Genomic DNA, 17,856 nt, shown 5'->3' on the forward strand with positions numbered 1-17,856 from the left:
TCTACCACCAGTTTTTACATTGACATAACGCTCACGTCTACGTAATTTACTTTCTGTACATCTCGCTTGCAATATGCGAGTACGAGCGAGATGCATAGAAAGTAAGTTACGTAGACGTGAGCGTATATGTCAATGTCAAAACTGATGGTAGACGTACAGATGGAGGATAATCAGCGTGACAGCATGTGCCGCAAAGATAGTGAGAAGCGGCGGCGAGCCTTGTGTTTATATAAAAGGCAGCGTTTTATTTCCTCGAGCTGAAGGTGCATAGACAGCATTACAGCACTGGTACAGGCAGTCTTCACACTGGTAATAAGACGCGGCTGCTATCTGAGCGTCGATCCATTCCATATGGCTGTTCACGTCGACGAAGCGCGCAGGCGCGCCGCAGCCAGGACCACGGGAGCTGAAACCTAACTGCAACCAAATAAAGAGTCTTTAAAAATCGTCGAAGTCAAAACAATATAGATCGCCAAGCCCCCGCCCGGCGCTTATATAAGGATTTGGCGTCGCGTTTGGTCGATGCCACGGGCGACCAAAGGGCTGGCCAGTATTTTGCCCAGAGAATTAGCATCGCTATTCAACGGGGAAATGCGGCCAGCCTGTTGGGTACACTGCCTGCTGGCGGTGAGTTGGAGGGTGTATTTTATTTGTAGGTTTTTTTTTGTTTTTTGTTTTTATTAATACTTTTTAGAGTAAGTGAGTTGACGAAGCCTGTTGCGGATTTTATCGCTGTAGTTTTTTATGATGATGCCTGTAGCTGATTGTAAATTTGTGTTTACCTGACGAAGCCTGCGTTGCGGATATAAAAGTATGGTCTCTGAATAAATAATATCAAGTTTATATAGATCGTGTCATTCACGAAGACGCGTGCGTTGACTCGTATTGTCATGTTTTTAAAGGTTAGATTTGACAAATCTGCGCGTCATCGTGAATGACACGAATGGTAGTAGATTGTGCCACAAGGGATCAGTCGCGTGCACAGAGATTTGGGACTGGGTAGGCAAAATTATATCAGAAAACCGGGAAAGTGCGAGTCGGACTCGCGCACGAAGGGTTCCGTACCATAATACAAAAAAAGGCAAAAAAAAAACGGTCACCCATCCAAGTACCCCGCCCTACGTTGCTTAACTTCGGTCAAAAATCACGTTTGTTGTATGGGAGCTCCACTTAAATCTTTATTTTATTCTGTTTTTAGTGTTTGTTGTTATAGCGGCAACAGAAATACATCTGTGAAAATTTCAACTGTCTAGCTATCACGGTTCGTGAGATACAGCCTGATGACAGACGGACGGACGGAAGGACAGCAGAGTCTTAGTAATAGAGTCCCGTTTTACCCTTTGGATACGGATCCTTAAAAAATGAGAGCTACTAACTCACCAAAAAAATTGCGTGATGGTTTTCATTTTGTTGTCAAGTCTTTTCAATTACTTCTTTTTTTGGCTAAACGAAAGCTTCGAAAACGCATCATTTTTAATAGTTTGCACACACACACACCCACCACAACTTTCACAGTTAAATTATCCATTTTTTCACTAATCGCACTTTATAATTTCCGGCAACTGTTAACTGTTATCTCATAAACTCACCAAAACAAACAAACAATGGCGACCGAATAAAAAATGAAAATAAACTTAACCAAATACTGTAAACGAATAAAAAAATAGTCTCGTATTTGCACTAAATTACCATAGCAAATGCTACTTTTTAAAATAGTCACATAAACATCGGAACTATTCGGAAACTTTCGGGCGTCATTCGTTTACGTTTGGTACGAAAGACACTGCCTATTGCGTCTAAATGTGTGCGTTACTTGTATAATTGTGTGCTCGTACTTATAGGAAGGCCCACTACACTGTAACCGCGTAACGACGAAGGCACACATAGAAAGATTTAGACGGAAATGTTTTCTGTCTTTGCCGTGCAAGGCACTAGTGGCGCTAGTGCCGCGTGGTGTAAACTTCGTCGCGTAGAATTATTATAGATGATGACTTGATGACAAAGCTTAACCGGTAGATGGAGCGCTTATTAATTTTTAGAATGTTTTAAGTTATATCGATTACTGATAGTACGATCAAGTATAAATTAAATTAAGTAGTTTAAGAGGATAGACATCGGAATTATAGTAGGGTAGGCAGTGCCTTTTTGCCTTTATGAAGTGCACGCCACTGCAAGGGATCAAAATGACATAATTCTGGCGAGGGCGTACCTAATTTGAATCCTGAACGTCAGCTAGACAATTAGGTACTTACCAGTGTCCAATATAGTTCAGACTCTCGAGAGACTAACACTGCACCGCTATCCCAGATGCAGGGCTGCGCGCGCCGCGCGTGCACCACTGCGCAGAGCATGTGCGTTGGCGCCATCATTTTGTAGTCCAACTAGAGAAAGGCACTTTAATTGCTCGGTGCGTTAGCGAAGGTCTCCGTTTCAGCTTGGGCAAAATTTCTTTGGTAGATATGTCCGGACCGGATGTTCTCCTCGACAGGTTGCAATTCTCAACCGATTCTCGTGAAATTTTGTGAGCAGATTCAAGAATTAAATAGATTCTTATTTCGATTCAGTTTTTGGATTTTTTTCATAATGGCTTAGCCAGATGGGTTCGTGAGGTCTACACAGTCTTCATAGAGCCTCTAGTTTAGTGGTGAATTTTAATGATGATAGTCGATGACTGATTTTTAAAGAAGTTCAGGTAGGTACAAAATTATCGATGTAAGCACACTTACCTGGGCTTTTTTATAAAATGTTATACAATCATCCTTATGAACGAGGTCCACCTTAGTCACTTCTTTCCTCAACTCACCTGTAACTAAAAGACCAGAAATGTATGGTTACTTAATAAAAACCGGGCAAGTGCGAGTCGGACTCGCGCACGAAGGGTTCCGTACCATAATGCAAAAAAAAAGCAAAAAAAAAGAAACGGTCACCCATCCAAGTACTGACCCCGCCCGACATTGTTTAACTTCGGTCAAAAATCACGTTTGTTGTATGGGAGCCCCACTTAAATCTTTATTTTATTCTGTTTTTAGTATTTGTTGTTATAGCGGCAACAAAAATACCTACATCATCTGTGAAAATTTCAACTGATAGCTAGTATCACGGTCCGTGAGATACAGCCTGGTGACAGACGGACGGACGGACAGCGGAGTCTTAGTAATAGGGTCCCGTTTTACCCTTTGGGTACGGAACCCTAAAAATAACCTAATTCATTAATACCGATTTCATACAAGTGAACAGAAACGGCTTTGGACAGAGTAGATAAATAGCATAGCAGTCTTTGGTGTCGGAGGTAAAGATCCACTTCGGGTCGTTGCGCCACAGCAGTAAGTAAGTCATACAAGTGAGTGTATTATACCATCTGACATTCTGACAACGTAGAAGTTTCTAAATGCGCCGGATCCTTTAGCGGGCAGGCAGATGGGCAAAGCAGGTCCTAGAAAGAAATAAGTTTTTGTAATAAATTTCATTTTTGACAGAAGCTTTTATTGCTGACTGTACTTTTATTTCAATTGACATCTAGTATGCATCGAGACAATTCTAACAAGCTCAAACACAATTAGATTGTGTTGATTTATCATTATCACAGAGCTCCTATGGCCACTAACCTGTCCCATCATCGGATCAGCTCGATGGTACCATAATATTGCATTGTCACACAATTTAGCATGCAAATTTTCAGTTTCAAGGAAAACGGGGAAAGGGGGCAAATTTAACGTGCAAGACCCGTACAAACATAGATGATAATATAGGTACCAACTTACATACATACATTGCAAGTTAAATAAGGCTTGTAAAATATAGATATTGTAGATCTACCGCTAAGTACTTCAGCTTTTCTTTTTAAAATCATTTTTATTTCACTAATCACTAACTCAAATGCCTCGACCACGATAAAACTCTCCTAGCAGATTCGTTTGAAGCTGCTGTAGCCTTACCACGAGTTTGCCACTGACATACTCGGTAGCGGCTTATGATCGCACAAAATGGAGACAAAACACATATGGTCACGATCCTCAGTAATGAGGGAACGAGAAAGAAGATACCTACCAGCATGTCCCAGTTTGTTGAATTTATCCGGAACCAGTACCATCATGGCCAGGGTCGCAAATGTGATGTTGGTACTAAACTCGTGGTGCAGAATGTAGTCCTGTACGCCCATGTAGTACTTCACCTCGGCGCTGTGCCATACTATGAAGTGTGTGCTGTTCCTGTTAAAAAAATTAACCTTTTGAAATCGGCCAAGTGCGTATCGGACCACGCATAATGGAGGGTTCCATGTCTTCATAGAAAACCCATACAAGTAGGGCGTAATTTCCTTAAGTCGTTTTAATATTCAATTCATTTAATTGAAAAATAATAGTAATAATCAGTGATCGCACATTTTCCAGAATTTTTGGTGCAGCAGAGTGGTGTTAACAGAATTGGTATAGATAATTTCAACTGAAATGGTAAATTAAGGTTAATATCAACGTAATAACGTAATAAACGCTAATTAATCATTAGGGTTGAAATTACTTATTTATGCCAATTCCGTTAACAACACTTCGTGCACCAAAAATGCTGGAAAATGTACGATCACTGGTAATAATAAATGGCTCAACCCAATATGTTTAAATTTCGAAGAGATTATTTCCAAAAGTATACACTGTACAAAAAACGCTCTTAGCAAATTATTTTTAAAGACATCGAATGATGTGCCAGTTCCATTTGACTACGGAACCTTACAAAGAAGTATTTATGTTTAATAAATACTATTACTACTACTACAAATAAATTTGACGACCGGTCTGGCCTAGTGGGTAGTGACCCTGCCTGCGAAGCCGATGGTCCTGGGTTCGAATCCCAGTAAGGGCATTTATTTGTGTGATGAACACTAATATTTGTTCCTGAGTCATGGGTGTTTTCTATGTATATAAGTATGTATTTATCTATATAAGTATGTATATCGTCGTCTAGCACCCATAGTACAAGCTTTGCTTAGTTTGGGGCTAGGTTGATCTGTGTAAGATGTCCCCAATATTTATTTATTATTTATTTATGTATCCGATAAGAGTACGCTACACCAAAATCCACAAAGCTGTTTAGGAACGCGCTTAACTTATGTCGTATTATGTCGTATCTGTGAACGGAGGTTAGAAGTGCTGTGCGGAAAATAATGAAAAATGTGGGTGGGAAAAGTTGGTGATACTAACGATACGGTTTCGCGGTCAATTTTAAAGACATCTTCAGCTGGTGCAAGCGCGTACCACGGATGGATACGTACGGCGCCGGTCAGCGCGTAACGCATCTTCCCGGCGTAGACTGCAATCAAAACAACTATCTTATTTGGGAAAAAACCATTTATTTACATACAATATATATACAGTGGTACTACTAAGCGAAATTAATAACTAGCTTAAATCTAAAATAGGCCCTTAAGGCATTGTACCAAGGATGCTGGCGGCATTTCCTCGCTGTATCGCAATGCTGATACTTTGTGCGAGGAAGGAAACCAGACGCTTCGCGATTATCTTATTTTATATCATACTTTAATACGTGTTAAGGTTACTTGCGGAAGGTAAACCATTCGATAAAATGATACCAGCGCCATCTACTGGATTAAAATATAAGTATTTAAGAATCATTGCAGGTATATTACAAATTGTTTATTTAAAGAAAACCGTACTGAAATTAAGGAGTTTCGAAAAGGAGGCCTATTTGTTGTGTATATGGGTTTCATACCGAATTTAAGCCCTTTTGTACTTTCCGCAATTGGTTTAAGTTACCTAAGTAGGTATATTATGTATGAAAATATTTCTGTAGAGATATATATTTCTGCGTCAGGGTTAAATAATCCGCCTTATTTGCGTTAAATTGAAAACGAAACTAACTAGCGTTAACTCAAGATTACTTAATTGCTTGTCACAACTTCAAGTAGGTAACTTGTCATGTCAAGGCAAGATAGATACATACAAAAGTCATACTGAATAACGCCTAGCCAGGGGAATCGTCCAAACTGTTCTTGGGGCAGCAAACCATTTTGGACGGGCTGCCGGTCGAACGAGCACCGAATCTTGTCCCATTTGATCCCGATACAAACTGCAAACCGACAATATTTCGTCAGGTGACAACCAAAACTCACTAATTACTACCACAAGTTAATAGCCATAGTGAACCATATAACCTGCATAAGGTTGATTTTTGTTTAATTATTTTTTAGTAAATAGTGAGTTTTGGTTGTCACCTGACGATATGGTAGACATTGGTTGAAGACAATTTTAATATAAAACGGGAATTTTAATGTGTTACAATTTGTCTTAGCAATTATACATAGAGTTAGACCAAGTCTGCAGCGATTTTGATAGCCCTCGCAGTTCAAGTGTTATTTATACGTCATAATTTCATAGAAGTTTGAGGTTTAAAATAACACTTGCACTGCGTGGGTCAAAATCTCTGCATACTTTTATAGGTCTAACTCTACCTTATTAATTTAATACAATACGCCTTATTAACACTGTGCGTACAGTGTACCTTCACGCCAGGTGCTTACTTACTAAAATCATTTTAAAAATGAACATTCGTATTCGCCGAATATTAAAAACTGTTTTTTACCTAGCTTGACTATTTTCTTTGGTCTAATGACGGATTTTATTTAATTTATACAACTCACGTAAAGACGCCATACGATTAAATAACTAACAACTTACTTTGAAAACTCAGTACTGTTAGTAATTGTAATCTTGCCCAGTCCATGTCTATAGTTCATTGCTGTTGCTTAGTTGCATTTTATATTACTCTAATTTAAGAATATTAAAATATTCACCCAACATTTTTTTACAACAATATTATTTTAGCACAGCACTGATTTAACAAAACGACTACTCCTCAGTAATGATATTATTATGAATAACAACTTCGTAAACAACCGATGCTAAATGAATGTTTACAAAATAAAATCTGATCAAAAACACTACACGAGTGTATTGTGTATGTTTTGAGCTAGATTTATTTCATTGCTTTTGCAATACGTACTGATATGGAAGTAGACTAGTAAGTGACCAATTTTGTAACTGATATGGATAGGGATACGAGATGGTTACACAAACTGTGTACTTTTGATGCCACTAAATACTTCACATTTGTAAAAAATATGCATTAAGTAAGTTTTAGTATCTTTCATAAAAACAAATGTTTGAGTAATTTATCGATATTCTTATGTAACTCCTTTTTTGTCAAGTTGATGTAAATAGTTACTAATTCTTTAAATTTTCTTTTCCAGGTAAATAAATACACCGAGCGAATAGTGCCACATCCGTATTAACACAAGTTGCTGTACGAAGACTTAAGGAGAGGTGGTGGTGGTAAGATCCGGATTTGAACTTAATCACTACACCTTATCTATATATATAAAACAAAGTCGTGTTTGTTCCAGCACCCATAACCCGTGAACGGCTGGACCGATTTTCATGATTTTTGATTTGTTGGATTAGTCTCGGCCCAGAATAGCAGAATAACTGTTAAAACCATTGAAAAAATTTACGAAAACAAAATAATGAAAGAAAAATCATTCCCATACAAAATGTTCCTAGGTATCTTACCTGTCAAACATTTGATGTTCATCCCGTCGATACGGTAAACTCTTACCTCAAATTAAATAACGTATTTAAAAAAAGGGTTTCGAACCGACAAGATATATCCACAATGTTAGGATTACGCCGTATTTGAGATTTTAAAATTGTAAAATAGTGACAGTAATGACAACGGATTGACATATTTATATTTGGATGGTGTTTAGCAAAAATGAGTCATCCCACATCCATTTTGCAATAAAATGTCAACTTTAAGCGTCAATATTTTGAGTTGACTTCTTATTGAAAAATTAATGTGGGTTGACACATTATTGCGTATCAGCATCCATCTATGCATGCACTATAGTGATGAGGCTAACCATAAGCAAAACCATAAGGTTACATCACGTTTACGTTTGTCAAATGTAGCGATTATAAACGAATTAGTCGAATCGATTTTAATGCTGATTTTTGCAACTTTGTATTATTTGTTTGTATTATTAAATAACCTTTTTTTCACATCGAATTTCATTTTATTGTCATTTGGTTTTTGTTTTAATTGTATCGTTGTTTTTTAGTCGATTTTCATCAACTTACGGAAATGTAATGACTTGACCACAGATGAGTATTAATCGAATAACTTTTTATTCGATTAATCGAATAAAAAAGTTAAACGTCAATTTTAATCGTCGATTAAATTATTCACGATTAATTTAGTCGACCTAACATACGATTGAAATTGAATTAATCTGAATATTAATCGACTAAATTTTCGATTAAATCTCGATTGAAAGTTGACAGGGGGTCATTTTTGTACGTAAAAAAAAAGATGGGAGCCAAACACTTTGTCATAAAAGTCATCATGGGTGTCGTTTTATAGGTTTTTGGGATTGCCGGTTTCGAAAATGATAACTGTTTTAGAATCCAAGATGTCGACCGTGCACTTTGTCATAAAAGACGTCATGGATGTCGTTTTATAGGTTTCAGGGAGTGCCGGTTTCGTAAATGATGACTGTTTTGGAATCTAAGATGTCTGCCGTGCACTTTGTCATAAAAGTCATCATGGGTGTCGTTTTATAGGTTTTAGGGAGTGCCGATTTCGAAAATAGTGACTATTTTGGAATCCGAGATGTCTACCGTGCACTTAATCATAAAAGTCGTCATGGATGTCGTTTTATAGGTTTTAGGGAGTGCAGAATTCGAAAATGATGACTGTTTTGGAATCCAAATATGTCTGACGTGCAGTTTGATATAAAAGTCATCATGGGTGTCGTTTTATAGCATGCATCATTTTCGAATTCTGCACTAAACCTATGTTTAGTGCAGAATTCGAAAATGATGATTATTTTGGAATCAAAGATGTGTGTAATGATAATTAGAAAACTTCGCGTTATATTCCACAAGCTTATTTGAATGCAAGACATTGACATATTGTAGTATAATGTTGCCTGTTTCGTACAAGTCATATAATAGTGAACCGATACAACAGATATTTAGGTACGTATACGTATTTGTTGATATAATGCCTGTAATACAATGATTGTATAATCCGTATTTAACGTGCAAAAAAAAACAAATGCATACATGTACCTAGAGTCAGACCAAGAATAGTCTGCAGCGGATTTGATAGCCCTCGCAGTGCAAGTGTTATTTTAAACGTCAAACTTCTATGAAATTATGACGTATAAATGACACTTGCACTGCGTGGGCTATCAAATCCGCTGCAGACTTTTTATGGACCGACTCTAGGTGAAACGAAGTTCACCGGGTCAGCTAGTACCTTATAAAACAAAGTCCCCCGCCGCGTCTGTCTGTTTGTATGTTCGCGATAAACTCAAAAACGACTGAAGAGATTTTCATGCGGTTTTCACCTATCAATAGAGTGATTCTTGAGGAAGGTTTAAGTGTATAATTTGTTAACCCGTGCGAAGCCGGGTCGCTAGTAAGTATAATAACCTGTCAAAGCGTATTTATGGGAAGCGACACAGTGGGACCTTTTGCCGGCCGCAGACACAAATATAGAGATCAAGTTAAGAAGTTCGAAGGCTGTTTTAGTAGTAAATAGTGAGTACCACGCAAGTACGCTCTCTCCAAAACAAATAGAAGCTATGAAGCTTAGCGGACGCGACCGTCTTGTCATTGTGAATTGAACTCTACGCTTACGATATTAATAATTCATTTGTCGTGGCAAATATGTACGTATACTTAATCGGCCTTAACCTTAAGTAAATTAAGCTTATTACGCAGTACATGATGTCTTTTGAATGAAAAGTAGTTTGTCTAAGATTTCGTAATGTGAATAAGTACGTACGTATTAGGTTATGTCTAATATACAGGTATAGGTGTACTTAAACCTTCATTTAACAATAACATACAGGGATATTGCGCGTAACGGTTGATTACAATTTAACCTTCCAAGTAATAACTCTTCATGATATTAACGAATCCATAGTTAGTAAATCCAAAAAAGAAATTCATAAGTTACGTAGATACAACAGCACCTGAGCTGACTACTTAATACTACTTATTGGTATAAGTACTTTCCATCTCACTGCGTCAATGGTGGTACTTAAACATTACATAAGTTTAAATAGGTAAATATATTTATGCTAGACTCTTCCGTATTAAATTATGTGGTGCGATGCAGCAAAAACCAGCGGTTGTGCACGCATACCTAAAGCGGCATTCAGAATTTATCAAATATGCTGTCAATTTGATATTAACGTGATGCCACTCTCTATTTATCTTTCTTTTACCAATAAGCGTTTACACAAATCGTTGAAAGTTAATTGTTTTAAACATGAATAAAGTGAAACTTTTTTCCTACCCACTATGTATCACGTGAACCTAAACCTACTAAGTATTGAAATAATGAGAGAAGTTAATTTTTTTACCTAAAATCCTAAATAAACGCGAGCGAAATGCGCTGGGAGTAACGTCATATCAACATCCAATCAAAAACAGATGCTAAATCTGAATAGGTCATCATCATCATCATCATCATCTCAGCCATAAGACGTCCACTGCTGAACATAGGCCTCCCCCTTGGACCTCGATCCATACGTGCCGGTTGGAAGCGACCCGCATCCAGCGTCTTCCGGCGACCGTAACAAGATCGTCTGTCCATCTTGTGGGTGGACGTCCTACGCTGCGCTTGCTAGTCCGTGGTCTCCACTCGAGCACTTTTCGACCCCATCGGCCATCTTCTCTGCGTGCAATGTGGCCTGCCCATTGCCACTTCAGCTTGCTAATCCGGTGTAGGGAATGCAAATCGGTTATTTTTTGTATGGAAATAACCGCGGTTTCGGTTAATAACCGATCATTTCCATACAAAAAATAACCGAAAATAACCGATTTGCATTCCCTAATCCGGTGGGCTATGTCGGCAAATCTGAATAGGTATACTCCTAGTCATTGCGGTCCCTCATTGCGGTTTGCATATGGTGGTTACAACGGTACGTAGCAACGTTACAATACTTGTGTACATTATTATAGTCACATAAGCATTCATATTTATACTGCTATTATGGGGAATAGTCATCATCTGCTCAACGGTTGGTTCTACGAGCAATGTGTCCCGCCCATCACTTAAGTTCCCAACGCTGACTTGGCAAAATAAATATACGTCTGAGTCATGGTATAATAATATACTCCGCCTGGTACTCTCTTCCCGTCTTTTCTACATAGGTCACCTGACTGACACAAGCCTACGTCATCGTGCGACAGCGCTATATGATAGTATGCGATAGCGCTATATATAGCGGCCATGTTATTGTGACGCAGGCCTGTGTCACTCTGGGAAGAGAAGACCATGTTTTATTAGACTATGGTCTGAGTGGTTAAGAGACAGCAACACTCTGAACTAACCATAGCACAGTAAAAGCGTACTTAATGCCACAGGTTATTATTTGCCAGTCAACCTTCTTTTTCTTTCTTCGTCCTTGTATTCTTCCGTGAAGGCATGAAAATGTCTACGACACTGGTCATACTCCCACTGTTCTCAATTTAAGACCAATGTGCAGCTCATATCGTTACAATGTCCGCTCTTAACATAGGTACGTACCACATTCATATTTGTAAACAAAATTTACTCACGTACTTACACCTTCAATCAGAAATTAAATAAGAGGGTCAAACAGATCACTGTGTTATGTCTTTCCTGTAGACATACACAAGAGTTAAGGGCTATAAAGGTTAATTTTCTTATTTAACCCTTATCCACGTGAAAAGGTCCTCCTTTTATTTACAGAATTATGATAAAATCATTACTTACATGCCCACAAGCTGTTAACTATTGCCCACAGGAGAGAAAAATGTACAGTTCGCGCGAACACGCTAGTTTTCTCTCCTGTGGGCAATAGTTAACAGCTTGTGGGCATGTAAGTAATGATTTTATCATAGTTCTCTAAATAAAAGGAGGACCTTTTCACGCGGAGTTAGTCAAGGGTTAAATAAGAAAATTAACCTTTATAGCCCTTAACTCTTGTGTATGTCTACAGGAAAGACATAACACAGTGATCTGTTTGACCCAAGAACACCTGTCAGTTTGCTTACGATACGCCAATGAGGTCAAATTTCAACCAACAAGATGAACCAAATCAAGGTCTGCTAATACGTACCATTGCAAAGGCACTATAACCATGTTTAAGGTCCACAGTAGAAGAACCTTTGGTGAAGAATCTATTCAAGACATGTTACCTTCTTTCATGACAGGTAATACCTACGCGTAACTTAACAATGAAATGACTTATGTGTGTACAATTTCCATAGAGACATACAGCGTTTTTCATTAGAGCTATGCACACTTATTAAGCTAAACTTGCCAAGGCCTAGCTAAAGCTAACATTTGGGCATAGTTGACTAACCATTCGTAACTCTTATTGCAATGGTATAAGATCTACTAAAATCCAGTTTATTGTGTTGTGTTAGTATGAAGTTTTGTTTGTGTAACGGCTCTCTGGAGGTTACAAAAGCCTTTGAAGTGGCCATCGCACTTGTGAGTTGCGAAGCGAGGGACCTCCGATTTAATGAAGTGCTTTAGTAGTTTTGATGCTTAAGCTTTTTATTTATATAAACACAACGACTTTGAGCCGTAAGAAGTAAAATACTTGTTTTAAAAAGGAATATTTAAGGTAGGTATAGTCAATGAATGTTTGTTTAATCTTGATTGCATAGAAGAAAATCGCACCTACCAAAAGTTCAAAAGATGGACTTTATATTATTACGTAATAACTACCTACATATATATACATGGGAATATTGAGATCAATAATTTCTATGCGAATTCGCATCAACTCTATATCTGGACTTATTTGCTGAACTACCAAATTAGATTAAAAATCGTTAAAATATAAAATTGCGAACTAAAAAGTACCTAAGTGCGTTTATATAGGTTCTATAACCACCTCTACGTGTACATTTAAGAAGATGAAGTCTGTCAAGATTAAAAAAAGATTCAAGCTCATTCATCTAGTAGATTAACCTCTCCAAACCTTGAGTAATATATCTTGAGAGCAGCGAGACCCTTTGACTCGGCCGCAAAAAACCGACCGCAATCGGGGAACGGCGAGACGAGACAAGACGAGAGCAGTCTGTACACACTCGCTCTCGGCCTGTCTCGGGGTGTCTCGCCGAGAGTGTACAGCCGGCAAGATAGCTATCTAGTACAGAAAATTCAATACGCAGACGCTGAACCCTAGCTGAGCGCGTCCAATCCATTCCGCATAGAACAGCGAGAGTAGCGAGACGAATGCCTGCGCGCGCGCGCCGCCGCCGGTCCGCTGTGACCGGCATTGGCCATTGCAGATCGGCTACTATAGAACTTGAAACTACCGTGTCATTATAACAGTCACAGGTGCCTCTTTTACTAGAAAGGGATTCGAACCCTGTGCGGACAAGTACGAGAGAATAATAACCAAAATATCATTTAGTAGGTCAATTTACATCAAAATGATATCAGTAGGTAGGTACCGTGCACATTTTGGCGCGAGCTTGGGGTCATCATTTAGAATAGAATAGAATATCATTTATTTCAGTATAAGTACACATTTATACAATACATACAGAAAAAGAGGAAAAATAAGACTTAAAACTAACTTTGTACTGTAACTACACTGAAAAAGGTGAACACTCAGAATAATGCCAGTTAAATTTAAACATCATTCTGATGTCACAATGTAAGTTTAAATAATATCAGAATATCAGAATGGAAGTCTGAATTAGCCTCCTTGCCACTACCGACTAAACTAGGAGGTTATTCACGATCATCAGAGGGAAACATAAAGTAAAGCAAATTGCTTCGTGAGAACAGATATCATAAGTTTTCATAACATAAGTCTGATCCGCGAATTCTGTATCCTCACAATGCTTGACGACATTATTTGAAAGTCTAAAGTTTCTCAGAAGGCTTAACGATGGCACCATGACCATAATGCGGACACCAGCTGCGTGCGGATCTATTCCCAACGCTAACCTACCACTCACTTCTAATATGTATACAGTCCAAGCATACCATAGCCCAGGAATCGGCAAACTTTTTAGAAAAAGAGCCAAACGTAGCAAAAATCAACAATAAGAGCCACCCCGTACAAGCGTCTCCATGGCTGCTGCTCGACGCAACGTTGGCGCAACTGCGCAGCGACGGCATTTTCCATAGCGCTGACTAGACGCCGACGCTCAAAAGACGCTAGTGTGGGGTGGCCCTAGGGCTTGCAATCCGAATATCAGTATATCCGTTTTATCCGGATATCCGTACAATTTAGTATCCGGATTTAGATTAAGTTGATATCCGGATAAAACGGAAAATTCGAATAATACAATTTTTAAGAAAACTATTTTAAAAACGTTGAGAGTTATAATGTAAACCAGTTGTTGGTTGATTTTATGTATTTGGATACATTTTTACGTTATAAAACTGTTTATTCATTACTCCTTGATTGCCGTCTACTCCCTTATTTCCACAATCGTATGCCGATCGACCTAGCTCCGTAAAAGTAACTTTGAGTGTACGAGTACCGTGTTCCAGTCAAACATTATATACGTAACGTGATGTGCTGTCGTTACTGTTAGCGTCCGAATACATTATTAACAAAGTGAGAACAGAACTAAAATGAGTCCAACGGAGGAAGACGGTTGATATTAACACGTTCAATGCGGGACAAATCTTGGTGAACTTTAAACTGGTGCGTTTGAGATCGAATCGGCCCAAACCTAAGCTCTTTTACAGTGCGGGTGAAGCCTTATCGACCTCAAATTTCAGCAGTTACTTACATGCTTCATAATTTTGCCTAGACGAGGATTAGGTGTTTTCTTTTGTGTTGTCTCCATTTGTCAGTAAATGTTTAATATACAGTTAGCTACGCCCTTGGTTCTGACCTCTAGTTAAAGACAAAATACCTAAAGAATTTTTGAGGTCTTTTAGGCCTCAAAACGCACTAAATTTTATCGGAGACTAGTGAAGGGAATGGCAATTATCGCTAAATTATCGATAAAAAAAATACCATTTCACCGAGCATCTTTGGTACAATATCTCAAAAGCCGTTTTTAGTCAATCTAATGCAAGGGTCTCCAAACTTTTTTACATGAGGGCCATATTGCGCCTCAGAAACTTCGCGCGGGCCACCGTCGGCGCCTGGGGGGTGTTTATTTGTGTTAATTATTTAAACTAATTAGCAAAAACTATCTATCGGTTACGATCCCTTTCGTATTTAGGTATCTACTTACCAATTATTTACGTGAAACACGCGTGGTTCGGTAGGTATCGAGTTATCGACAAGTATGACGTCACTAACGTCAAGGGAACGACTCCCGCGTCGCCAGCGTCCCGCTCAGTGCGGCCTTGGGGTCACTTTCTTGAGGCGTAAATAAACCCCAACCCGCACTGTGTGGATAAAATATATACCCAGTGCGTTTGAGGCTTATTTTGACCTCAAACATTTTTTTTGTACCCACGAGTCCGGGTTTGAATAACATAAAGAAATGTATATTTGTCTTTATCTTACGCCTTGTAAGTAAACGGCGACAGCTCCCGCACGAGAGAGATAACACGAACTTTTAGCCCCGCCCCAGCGTGTAGTCGAGCTTGGGGCGGTTTTGCCTCAAGCCGCAGTGAACGTGTTAAACTGCCGATCGAAATGCAGTACGGTTTAGCAGAATGATGAAGAAGGTTTTAGCATTTTGTATTTGAATAAATATAGAAGAGGAAAAATGATCGGCCACATGCTATCATCAGAAACATCATAGAAGGCAAAATAAATGGAAGGAGGGGGAGGGGAAGACCAAGAAAGAGTTATATGAGCCAAGTAAAGGAGCATGAGGGGCCGTGTCGTACCAGGACATTAAGGGGCTGGCTTCGGATCGACCAAGGTGGTGACAACTTCATCACGCTGCACCGACAAGAGCCCAGCTCTTAAATTGAATGATGATGATTTGAATAAATCTGTAATGGAAACCTTGATTGACTTTAAATGCAATGTAAAATCTCAACAATAAGAGACTGTTCTAACAGTTAGAAAATGTTCGATTCTCTAAATATTATCAAAAACTCTACCAAGAAATGAATTTCGCAGCGCAGACTGCCAATATTAAATGGAGGGTTGAAGTATCGCGATAACATAGTAAATTATTGCAAATATAGTTTTTGTCACCCGTTCGACCATATCTAATCAAGCAATCAAAGCTTGTGTAAGAAATCTTTGCCGAAAATTATTTTAGTTCTTGGTGAGTAAAATTTTTTGTCTAATGGCATTTTGCCATTATCACGTCACGTGGCAACTCAACACAATAACTTGTACCAACTTAACTAACCTAACCTAACCTCACGGTTACATCAGCTGTATGTTTGCACTTGCACATCAACTTAAAAGCATCGGCGAAAAGGTAGAACGCCAAAAATAGCTTAAATACTTGCTGTTACATAGCCTTATATACGTAAAATTGTATTATATTACACTTTTTATTGAGTTCATGAGAGATTTCTTAAATAAAAAGTAAGTAGTCGAATTATCCGTTCTATCCGGATATCCGGATAGTAAAATAATTAATATCCGAAATATCCGGATCCGAAAACTGGGCGGATATTGCAAACCCTAGGTGGCCCTTATATGTAGCTTAAAGAGCCATAAGTGTTGTTTTCAGTGGTCTAAGAACTCTCAAGTGTAAATTTTTTGTGTGGCTTAAAGAGCCGCAATTACCCCCTGCCCTAGCTAATAGCGATAACCAACCATTTTTATTGTTTTATTTTTATTCACACCTCTTCTTTTTGGCAGATATGGTAGGAAGGCTATATTTAAATGCTTTTTAAATTTTATTTTTCCTCTAGTTCTTCTGTCACTGATTTTTTTTCTTTATTATATATCGAAGTTACACATATAATGGTCCGTTGAGGCGATTGCCGATTTAGCTTTAAAATATAAGCCCAGCGGGAGCCATTGTATACCGACAGCCGGAAACATAACATAAACCAGCGCTAATCTCATGCGTTACGCAATATTGTTTTAAATTTAAATGACAAGTCAAATAGGGTCATTGGTTTGTGTCCTATGGTTATGGTTATGGCGTTACGGAGTACTTATCAAGAGCAATAAACTTACTTATTTGACAAACTGATTTATAAGTAGGTAAATGGTAACTTTGAAATACATTGTTTTACAAGGGGGCAAAGTATTTGCTAATATTGATACCCGAGAAAGCGAAAGATAATTAAATTCAAAAGTGGATTGTTTAGCATTGCGAGGGTTTCAAGGTACAAGGGGGCAGTAAACCGAGTGAAATACAAAAACGTTATTAAATATGTATCATTTATAATCGTCACATAAAGGTCAAGACTACCAGCCAACATGTAACAACAACTCAAAAGCGTCAGATTACTTTCATTTGCCACTCTGGTGAATAAAATGCGATTTTCTGATCACTTTTTAACGAATAAAGAGAGCCTCTACGAGCTAGTGTGGTGAAAATAATTTGTTCATTCCGATATAGATGAACTGTGTTTGAATACACATTAAAAAAACATCGCTCTCAAAAAACTGTTACAGTTCCTAAAAATACCACTGTCGCTGCATTCAACATTCAAGTTAGCGGATTATCAATTTATTCCAAATCACCTTTTAAATATCACCGCACAAAAAACTGTCACGTCTCAAGCAATCTCCATTTTCTTTTTGCCGCCATTCGAGATACTTTATACGAGTAGAGACTTCCGCGTGCCGGTTTAATGAGGTTTTTTATCGTTCACACATTGTCCGATGTATTGGTTGCCGATTATCGGTTGACGTTGACATTTTATAGCTTGAGTATGGAATTTGTCGTC

The 17,856-nt window shown here is 38.4% G+C and overlaps 2 protein-coding genes across 2 annotated transcripts in view; one reads left to right on the plus strand and one right to left on the minus strand.

The window, feature by feature from the left end:
• The window catches only part of LOC134797412 (ankyrin repeat domain-containing protein 6), a 110,325-nt gene that overhangs the window by 55,161 nt on the left and 37,308 nt on the right, over nt 1-17,856 (plus strand). The window lies entirely within an intron of this gene.
• Nucleotides 163-6,954, minus strand: LOC134797228 (uncharacterized). Its single transcript, XM_063769454.1, has 8 exons — nt 6,687-6,954; nt 5,953-6,078; nt 5,193-5,301; nt 4,048-4,208; nt 3,356-3,433; nt 2,727-2,809; nt 2,253-2,381; nt 163-417 (listed from the first exon to the last, which is right to left on the minus strand). The coding sequence occupies exons 1-8, from the start codon at nt 6,730-6,732 to the stop codon at nt 226-228; spliced, it is 924 nt and encodes a 307-aa protein (XP_063625524.1). The 5' UTR covers nt 6,733-6,954; the 3' UTR covers nt 163-225.

Source organism: Cydia splendana, chromosome 15 (genome assembly GCF_910591565.1).
Source record: "Cydia splendana chromosome 15, ilCydSple1.2, whole genome shotgun sequence".
In the NCBI taxonomy this organism is placed as follows: domain Eukaryota; kingdom Metazoa; phylum Arthropoda; class Insecta; order Lepidoptera; family Tortricidae; genus Cydia; species Cydia splendana.